Source organism: Zeugodacus cucurbitae, chromosome 6, assembly GCF_028554725.1.
Source record: "Zeugodacus cucurbitae isolate PBARC_wt_2022May chromosome 6, idZeuCucr1.2, whole genome shotgun sequence".
NCBI lineage: Eukaryota > Metazoa > Arthropoda > Insecta > Diptera > Tephritidae > Zeugodacus > Zeugodacus cucurbitae.
The window spans coordinates 67769057-67779904 of record NC_071671.1 but is presented as its reverse complement, the minus strand read 5'-3'; the positions used below and the strand labels follow the sequence as shown (position 1 = coordinate 67779904).

Genomic DNA, 10848 nt, shown 5'->3' with positions numbered 1-10848 from the left:
TTACATTCCTAGATCCAAAAAAAAAGTAAACTCCTTTGTAGTTAATTTTCATATTTCTATACTGCAAAATGAATATTACGATGAGTTCGTTTTATTTTATGATTTGAAATGAGGTAGATAGCCGAATATCATATCATTAGTGTAGAAAGGTCTGAAATATATTTTGCATAAATGATGGACCTAGTTAACATTAGTAAGTTACTCGGTTTTCTTTTTGCTTACCAACATGCCAATGCCATTGAAAGTATTATATCTGCAATGTGTGCATTATTAAGGGTCTCGTATCTATTGAAACTGGTACAATGTAACTTTACCTAACAAAATCTTTCCCAACTGTATAAGTTTAAAATACAGATAGAATAAATTATCGAATAATCTCGTCCTGAACTGCACATAACAGTTAATTTCGACTGCATTTTTATATTTTAAACACTTCGAGTCTCACAAAATCGTACGCTGAGTACACATTTTTAAACGTCTTTATTGATACTTGTTAAATCAGCAGTATTTTTGTGAATTTTGGCAACTGCTCCCACTGAGACCGTCATTCCTATAACAATTTCTGGAAAATTCTTACCTTACTGTGCCTTAATACTGTTATAGAATACTCACTTTACTGTAAAAAGTGCTCAAAATTCAATAGGCGTTCACAAACAACTGTTCAAATGAGTTGTAATTGTTTATTATATACTAACAATTTTTAAACAAAATTAAATAAATATTGATCTCATTGAAAAAAGCTTCAATTAGTATTGTTTCATACCATCCAAACTTTGTTTCATTCACATATTTTATAGTTTAAGCAAAGGGCAATGAAGCTATTGTGAAAACGTGTGAATACTTGTTTGAAATATGGATGTCTACGTATGAGTTAGATATTGTAAATTAAAATTCCAGTGTTTAACATTCTCAAAGCGCAGTGTCTGGATAACGTATTCATCCAACTCCGTGAATGCTTTCTAATGAAAAGAGAATACAGCATTATTGAGACCCCTCAACGTTAAGTCACGTGTACAGAAGAACTGGATCGGATAGTCCTAACAGATGATTGAGTATAAAAGAGATGAGTAAAGAAATCTAGCGTCAGAATGCAACAGCTTTCGACACAACTCAGAGCAAAGCTATCAGAAATTGAAATAGACAACATTTAAGACCAAAACCAACAACTACTTATTCAAAATGAAAATCGTATTTTTAGCTGGATTCATCTGCGCTTTGTGCCTCATGAGCATCGCCGAGGCCGCACCTGCCGAAGGAGATATAGTGGAGGCACCAGAAGCCGTTAATCCTTCCAGTGAAGAATTGCAGCAAGAAGCAGTTAATGCTTCCAGTGGAGAAGTAGCAGCTGAAAATCCCGATAATACAGATCGTGAGAACATTTTGACTTGTAGCATTTCGTCGTGGCTCTGCATGGCCCATTGCCTGGCCGACGGAAGAGGGCGCGGTTCCTGCACCAATCGTGGAGTCTGTGTTTGTCAATACTAATGCAGAGAAATATATTGTTGATTTATTGCGGACATTTACCTATTCATGTTAACTGATTTTAATTAATAATTATAAAATATGTATATAATTGAGAAATTATAATTTGTAATCCAAAAATAAAGTTTTAAATTGATTTACGAGCATATTAACCATTAACCGAATTTAAATCACACCGGAAAGTTGGCGTTGTTGTAAAATAATATATTTTCGTCGATTAACGCTTCTCTCATATCGAATAAATCTCCTTCAGGATTGCTAATATAACTGAGTTTGGCTAAAATATTTAGTCTCGTAAACAGGCATTTAACAAATTTTCAGAATTGTTTGTTCAACGACGACACAATCTAACAATGCATATCGCCATATTTGATCCTAGCAAGATATTTGAAGGCAAAACAGTGGAAAAGTATGTCAAAACCATAACAAGAACAGAAACAAAAACATCTTCGCGCTTGCTTCTCTAGATTTAAACTATTCTAGATTTCTATTTAGTTCTAACATTATTCCAGGCCATCAATAATCCCAATTGAAGTTATAGTACTAGTATTAACCGTTGGTTGGAAACTTACCTCTGATTAGTACTATAACTTAATGATGTGCTAACGCTAATTGCAATTTTAAGAAAATCAGTTAAGCTAACACAAACAACAACACATTCAACTAAATTACACTCATATGATGCAACTCTCTTGTCTCGCGTAAAAGCTTAGCCCAGATGGTAAATAGTAAGCGCGTTGATTAAATGCATACATACATATATGTATATATTAATGAGGTAATGTAAACAAAAATGCCAGCGCTTATCACTCGCAAAGCGCAGTGTCTTGGATCACGCCGTCATTCACATTCGCGTAAGCCTTATGTGAAAAGACAATACAGCAGCGTTGTGAGTCCCCTCGACGGAAAATCCTAATAGTCAACACTATCAGTTTTATGGCAAAACAAATATAGCGAAATCCAACGTCAGAATAGAACAGTCTATGCAGCAATACCAACAATTCAATCTAGACTATACTAACAAATCAATATGAAGATACTCGTGCTTTTCGCTGGACTCATCTGCACGCTTTGCCTATTTTTTGTCGTTCAGGCCGACCCTGTATATGATGTTGCCCAGGAAGCAGAGCGTGGAACACCCTTGAACGCAGCTCTGACAGTTGAAAATCACGAAACTTTAAGAACCTTGAACCTACAGAAGCGTTTCACATGCGATGTGCAGAAGAGCAATAAAAGTTTGTACCCCATACAAATAATTATATGTGCATGAACTTTTTGCAAAAAAAATTAAAGATTATAAAATTGCAAAATATTTCTGGTCATGCAAGTTTGTTATTACTAATGTATACAATAAAAAAAAAAAAATCAAAAATTAACAAATTTCAACATTTTTTTAAACTATAAAACAGAATTGAAGTTTAGGCTAATAGTACTAACTTAATGACTGTAGAATAGTTATGTAAATATTGGCCAATTCTTGCTTTGTGGCTAATTTATCGTGACGTACTGTCTCAAACTACTTTCCGTTTTGGAAAACAAGAGCAGAGAGGATCCCCCAGAGATCCTCAATAGGATTTAGGTTCGAACTCAATGCTGCACATTGCAATACGGGGATTTTCCGGTCGTTAAAGATGTTCTTCGTGTGGATTGAGGCGTTATCCTGCCGATATGTCCAATTATATATCATAAATATCGCTAGCAATTTTTATTAACGCTGTCCTGATCTACATATGTAAATACAAGCATTCATTTGAGTAGGTACAAAACATGTGGATGGCTTTCCACTGCAGCAAAAAACAGCCCATGAAATCAAGGTACCGCTTTCAAAGCATCGCTTGTAGCAGGACCGTCGTTCCTAGTACGAATCTCTCCAATATTTCTTTCAATGATCTGGGCCGACCAAATTTAATTTTTTTCGTCCCTAAAGACTATATTAAAATTAGTTTTTTTATTTTACTAAAAAAAATATTAAAATAGCAATGTGTTTGATAATGAATGAAAAGAAAACAGTTTGTTAAAAAATATATCTGGTCTAAAATCTAGTATGTTTTTCGAACAATATGAACATATTTACTGTACTGCTGATAAAATAAGTCGATCGTGTAGAGATCCCTATGTAGATCCTCTGGTTCTATTGATTTTCTTACATTTGGCTAAGTTTCGCAGATATCTCATTTGTGATTCTTTACAACACTTCTTTTCACTCGCTTTTTACGGGGCACTGGGATCCATATTTTTGTAGGCAGGTAAGCTATTTCAGTCTGTGTTTCAGCTCAAGTAAGATTCAATATGAGGATGGATCGTCTCAGATCTTCTATACCTACCACGCATATCCACCTGAGATTTCTACAAAAGCAATTGATACACCCTTAACCACTTCACTTGCCTATAGATTACAGTTTAACTGCTGAAATATCAGCTATATCCAGATATTATAACTGTATTTTAAACCATGAAAATATTTAGTAAGAAGTTGGAGAAAATATATCAAACTACTGATAATGCTTTGACACTTCATTCACGTTTAGAATTATTTATTTACCATTTACGTTTATTAGGTGTTCTAATTGAGTAACGGTAATGAATTTGTAGCAATAACTGTTATGTTTCTTATCTGTCATAAATTCGCGGAATTTTCTTGAAAGCTTATAATTAGAAAAATTTCTCCAAGCGTGTACATCTACATATGTATGTATGAATTACACTGCATAAATCCCCTAAATTCCCATGCAGATCTGGTATTTTATGTAACCACTTGGGTAATCTAAAAATAGATGAACGTACGAGTATACGGTCGTATAATTAATTAATGATTTTTCCAAGAATCAGAGTAACTTATTTCAAAGCAAATCTTCATAGACGCGGTAGTAAAATCGAATGACTGCCACTAGATTGTGTTGAGCAACAAAATTCTGTCACGTTCGCAGTACACAAAGTGACTTAATAGTGATGACCAAGAATACTTGAAACTTTTTATATTTGTGAGATGTAATAGTTGGATTTTTTTAAAACAATATTGTTAAAAAGTGCCAATTGATTGACAATTTTGAGACAAAACCTTTATTATAAATAGAAAGTACTTAGGAATTTTAAAAAACTTTTTAGTTTAAAATATATTTTGAGAAATATTGTCACCTGCTAACAACCTAACCTAAAATCTTATGTATATTAAAAATCTGATAAGATAGACCAGTTTCTATAATATGGTTATTAAATGAAAATTGTTTAAAATTAATTGAATTGTTAAAAGTACTTAAGAACACTTTTTTGGAAGAATTTTACACTCCCAAGTTTTTAATAATGCATGAAATTCTTAAACTGCAATTCATAATCTTCCAAGAACTTAATAATAATTAAAGCTGACCTACACTTAACCTTCCGCTTCCCAACTCTTTTTAAGACCTTATTGTTTGTATGTACACACTTCCATACCTATGTATGTATAACAGTAAATATAAAGCGCGCTGGGAATCACATGCGGAAAACACGCGTTATCGCCGATGAATTGAAACGAAAGTTCTCAATAGACACAAGTGCAATATAAAATAAAGATGAGCTATAGCTGGGAACAACAAAGCTCAGTTGACTTCGGGGCAGTCACAATTAAATATGGCAAATATAGCGCTTTTCGCTTTATCACTCTGCCTTTTCTGCATTTGCGCCGCCAGCGGTGAGCAGGCGACACCAGACAGTGAGGCCACACAGTTAAGGGCACAATTAGCTGCGGTAGAGGAAAGTCCCGTTATTGCGCTGAGCCGTCAAAGGCGTTTCACCTGCAACAGCTGGGCCTGCAAGGCACATTGCATCGCGCTCGGCAGAGGAAATAATGGTTACTGTAATCGCCAACACGTGTGTAGCTGCCGCTAGTGAATGAATATTTTCAGCGGTGCGGTGTGGAAGGAAATACTATATAAGTGCTTATTTACAATTTTAGCGCGTAATTTGTTATCTACTTTTTCATTTCATTCATAATACAAATATTTTAAGAAAACACTCAACAAAATTGGAACGAATTTGCTTGTGTACATTATAATTAATTAATTGTTTTGTGAGATTCGCTCATAATCGTTTCAACGCTCATAAAGCCTTTCAATGAAGCAAAGAAAGCAGAGGCATATACCGTTATGATGATCACTGCGACCGATAATGATGAAATGGTGTGCGCGATAGCTGCACTCGCACACCTACAAATCCTGCTGTGCATTTCATACGTTTCGTCTATTAAATCAAAAGAATTCGAAATTGTCGTAAAATATAGAAAAATTGTGAATAATTTACGAAAATCAAAATTATGCGATCGTGCAATTTCTTATGCTTTGTTGAATTGAATTTAATAAGTGAGACGCGTTGCCGTGTTGTCGCCACCAGCTGGTCCAATCAACTGACTCAACTTTAACGTGCAGCTGTTGTTGTTGTTGCTAACAAGTGGTCTAATAAACAAGTAAATATGTTTCGAAAGCTTGCGCTCTAGTGGCACTCAAAGTAAAATGTTTATAAAAGGTTTTTTTTTAAATTTTCCTATTTTATTGAATACATTAATAATGTGCGCTGTTGGTGGGCCTGGCTGGGGCTGGAAGTGTTTTGACATAAACAGATATTTCAAAAGCGACAACTATAAATAAGGAGCCATCACAACTATATACTACAATTGACGAAATTAATATGAACAATTTTTTTTTTTTTTAATTTTTTTTTTTTTTAATTACAACACATTCAGTTTACAAAAATAAAATAGGGACGAGAAATTTGTCATAATACTCGCAAAATATTTATTAGTCTTATAATATAATAATTGGGTTAGGAACGATGATATTTCTAGGACCACACTTCAGACTGTAACTAAAAAGCAAGTCAATCAGCAAACTAATTGAAATCCTTCGAATGTTATTTCCATTAATTTTTTATAGCGAAACTCCTGCAAAGTCTGGTAATAAAAGTGATCGACTGCAACGAAATTGTGTTGCGCAACAAAACTGCGTCACGCTCGCAGTATATATAGCACTATCATATTTGAGACAGAAACGATTTGAATATTTTTTTGTTGTAACTTTCAGAAAAAAAAATCAAGTAAGGGTTGCCTTCTGTCTGAATTTTTTACAAAATTTTTTTTTTTTTTTTACAAAAATACTTTTGTTTTATTAGAATATCTAAATAGAAACGGTGTAAGTAAACTTACAATCAATATTTAGTTTTGAGAAGGGTTGCCACTTATTTAAAGAAAAATAATAGAATTAAAATACTTGAACTTTTGCGAACTAGACAACAAACTAATGAGGTGTCAGAAGACTAGTAATTTGAAGTAGTGTTGCCACCTGTTATTATTTGTCAATCAAATACTTTATTGAATTTCTTTGATTTATTCATACAATGTTCATTTAACCAAAAGAACTCTTTCAAATCAAGATTTGTTGGCATCTCTATAGTGAAGACTTGGGCATATTCAAAAACCAAAAATTATTTTCTTTTAGAAACTAAAACTGTTTTGTTTACACTCAACAAGCGGTAAACAAAATCAATCCAGTTTCGAAACCGGTTCACAGCCAGCTCAAAGCAGGTGTTGGCCCTCATGAGTAATCTAACAAACTTAATACCAAATCTTCGAGTTTGTGTGCTTGTTTATATTTATTTTGACGCAGGCATACGTGCCGAAATCAAAATTATTTCTATTGTTTACAAATATTGTACAATAAATAGTGCTTCCCCACAAAAAAAAACGCACAAGTCGCATGAATGGCGAAAACTACGCTAAGACAATTCGACTCGATTATTCTGCTATGCAAGCGATTATGATTTGACATAAGGAAGCTAAATATTTTTTTCTATTTTCAGCAAATACATACATATATAGTATGTACATAACTCAAAATGCGAAGCGAAAAAATAGTTGACAGTCAAATATAAGAGAAGCAAAAGCAACAAAAGGCAACCACATATTATACCCATAAATATTTCTGTCAGCCTATCATCAGTCAGCTTGTTTGGCAGTTAGCGAGCGTTGTCATCTCACTTATCAATATACAATAATTATATATTCAAGGTCATAGGTTATGTAACTTTTTTTCAACCAGTTCCAAGCCTCAAAATTTGTTCTTTATTGCCCTAATGTTGTTACTACTATTTTGTTAGAGTATGACTTAGCCTTAAAATAATGAGTATTCAACCGGACTAGTTACATAACTAGTTCTTAATCAGTCACAAACTACTCTAAAGTTTTTCATCACTGAAATTCAAAACTGTAATGCTAAAATGTACTGATTCAGCAACTATACAGTTTTTAAACATATTCAAACTACTCCAATTTTGTTCTTTATTATAACAGTTTTGTAACTACTCTTTTACTGTGGCACTACACTTTAACTTACTGGGTTTCCAAATATTTATATATATATATATCTGCATATAAATTTGTATTTTCTGAGCTCAGGCATAGCCACAGCCTGCACAAACGCCGTTTAGCGCAACAACAATGCCAAAAAAATTATATAAAATAAAATAAAGAATAACAACAATAATATTTAAGTCATAAAAATAGAGCACAAATTGTGATTTTGAAATTCTTTCTAAATTTTTGCTTTATTTTCTCAAATATTTTTTAATATTTTTTTTTTTTTTTAAAACGCGAAACATTTTCGAATACCGTTTAATGAACTTTAATTGGCGCACCCAGCTATTTGATATACTTATACTTTCGTGAACGACCTGACAACTCGCACAACGCTACATACTATGTAGTATACTATGTATGTATGTATATGTATATACATATAATATAGACAATAGTCCGAGATGCGGCAGATGCCAAAATAATAAAATATACTAAAATAATGTAGCTTTATAATCAAAGCAACCAACCACCAGCGTTGAAAATCTGCAAAAATACCAAAATGATTTTCAGAACGGTGGTGTTCAGGGTATTGGTGTTAGTGTTCACAGCCATATTTTGTTGTTTCGTTGCCGACACCTGTCGCACAAATATTTTTTGATGTCGCAATTTGTCAAAACTATTATACTCAAGCGATCGGTGGGGCATATGGGGGAAAATAATATTTTAATAAAATGTCATTTCGAATTGATATACTAGTTGTCAGCTTTCAATGTGGCGTGAGATTAATATATTCCGTAAAAATTTCTCTTAATAAAGCTACTCGCAGGAAGACAAATTACCAAAAAAAATATTGATTAAAATATTATATTTTCAATCGCATATTTCCAGCAGCGAATCACTTAATGAGCCACTCAGCTTCAATAGCTTTGAATTCAAATTATTTTTTTTGTTGTAATATAGTACCTCAATACCTCTCCTCTCGTTTGGCCGTCAATTTACGAAATCATTTGTGCGAACAGACATATAAATTACAAGAATACCTCTCACCCCTTGTTTTGCACGCCATCCAAGCCAATTCTCGAGTCGATTGCTCCTCTGCATTTATTAGATATGTTCCCATGTATGTGTGCATCCGCTAATGTTATCTAAATGTAAATGTTTGTCACCACCAACGCCTACATGTATGCCACCTTGTGCGTGCGATGCCAGAGACACTCGACCACATTACACAGGTAAATATGTTTATGTGTGTTTGTATGTAAGTTTCTGCGTTTATTCACTTATTTTCTCGAGCGAAATTATTTTGACAAAATAAATCGCCACTGTGCTTTATTTATGCTGATTTAGATTTGTAGGTCATTTAACAAAATTAGCAAATCTGTCGACATGTCATGCAGCAATGTGTTACAACAACAACAACGACAACAAATAATTTATCAAGCGAAATGTTGTGAAACCTGTTGTTTTGGACACATTTTCCTCGGTGGGTGTGTGGTAGTTGTTGTCGATATTTCTGTCGTTATTATAGTGCAGGTAACAGATTAGGGGCGTACAAGGTTGCGTCTCGGTTGATCGGAACAAAATTGCTCACTTGCCAAAAGTTGTAAAAGAAAGAAACTCTTGGCACGTCTTCTCACACTTCAAGCAGTATGTTCTCACTAAGAATAATAGAGCTATCATGTTGTTGTTATAGCGTCATAAAACATAACCGAAATAATTTTGAGGCCGGGTTAGTTCCAGTTACTTAGAACCGACGAGGAATAGCTTTTAATACTGAAGAAAATATAAGTAGAGACCTGGTTTACTAATAATGAGACTACCTAAGATACTTAAGAGTGTAAGACTATAATGAACAGTACGGCATCCGCTAGTCGAATAAGGGTTAAACACTCGAAGAAAGTAGACTTGTTAGATCAAATCGATAGATTCCAAGACTCCAGCTCAAAACAATGACTTATCACTTTCGTATTCCAAGAACACAAGTGCATGTTTAGTCGGATCTTTTCTTAAAAGTAGAAGCCAGTAATGTATATACACTTTTGTCCTAGGAAAGAATCAATGATCTGATAGATTCAAGCTCTTTTCTCTACTTCCTTGTCGGATCTTTTCCTAAAAGTAGAAGCCGGTAATATAGATACACTAATTTGGTCTTAGGAAAGAATCAAGGATCTGATAGATTCAAGCTCTTTTCTCCACTTCCTTGTCGGATCTTTTCCTAAAAGTAGAAGCCGGTAATGTTTTTAACTAATGTTTTACACTAATTTTGTCCTACGAAAGAATCAAGGATCTGATAGATTCAAGCTCTTTTCTCCACTTCCTTGATCCAAGAACAGAGTTGCATGTGTTGTCAGATTCTTTCTTATAGGGTAGATGCTGGCAATATAGTTACATACTTTTGTTCTAGGACAAATCTAGGGATTTGATAAATCCGTAATAACAAAATTCTAATCTTCTTATTTGTGCTGTTTGATCCAGAGGGACCAGGTTCAGGTTCTGAAGACCTCACTGTTTATTGAAAGGATTTATTGAAATCAATATCTAATTCTTAACTATCTAAAGCCAACATTTTTGATTTCTAAAGCGCGCAAAAAGTTTAAAATTTCTACCAAAAGAATGGAACCACCAAGGGCTGAATTTATATATAATATATATGAAATACACATCCATGTGCACCCTATATGTTTATTCGCCTGTTGCGTATGATATTTTTATAGAAATTTCAATTTCATTTAACAGCATCTAAAAGTGGATCGCAAGCAAGCAGCAAGCAGACGGGCGGCCGGGCGGGCCAGCCGAGCAACCAGACCGTGCCTGCTGCCTGCTGCCAGCGTCGTTGGGGGAAAACGTGAGCTGTTTACATTATTGCCAAATGCACAAGGAAAAACTTATTTGCTGTACATTGACTGCTACACGCTGTGATACTTCAGCGTTTGTGTGCTTAATTCCTTCCTTTTCATATTTATTTTTTAGCGAAATAACGATGCATGCGTGCCGCAATATTGTTATTGCTGTTACTCATGTTGTTGATGTTATTGTTGTTG

At 34.0% G+C, this 10848-nt stretch overlaps 2 protein-coding genes across 2 annotated transcripts; both read left to right on the top strand.

Moving 5' to 3' along the window:
- The first annotated feature begins 1068 nt into the window (after nt 1-1068).
- On the top strand, nt 1069-1634 carry LOC105212136 (defensin-A). The gene has a single exon (XM_029040170.1). It carries the CDS (start codon nt 1180-1182, stop codon nt 1483-1485), a length of 306 nt encoding a protein of 101 aa, XP_028896003.1. The 5' UTR covers nt 1069-1179; the 3' UTR covers nt 1486-1634.
- Nucleotides 1635-5041: 3407 nt separating this feature from the next.
- On the top strand, nt 5042-5485 carry LOC128922695 (defensin-like). The gene has a single exon (XM_054234120.1). The coding sequence runs from the start codon at nt 5092-5094 to the stop codon at nt 5347-5349; it is 258 nt and encodes an 85-aa protein (XP_054090095.1). The 5' UTR covers nt 5042-5091; the 3' UTR covers nt 5350-5485.
- The last annotated feature ends 5363 nt before the right edge of the window (nt 5486-10848 follow it).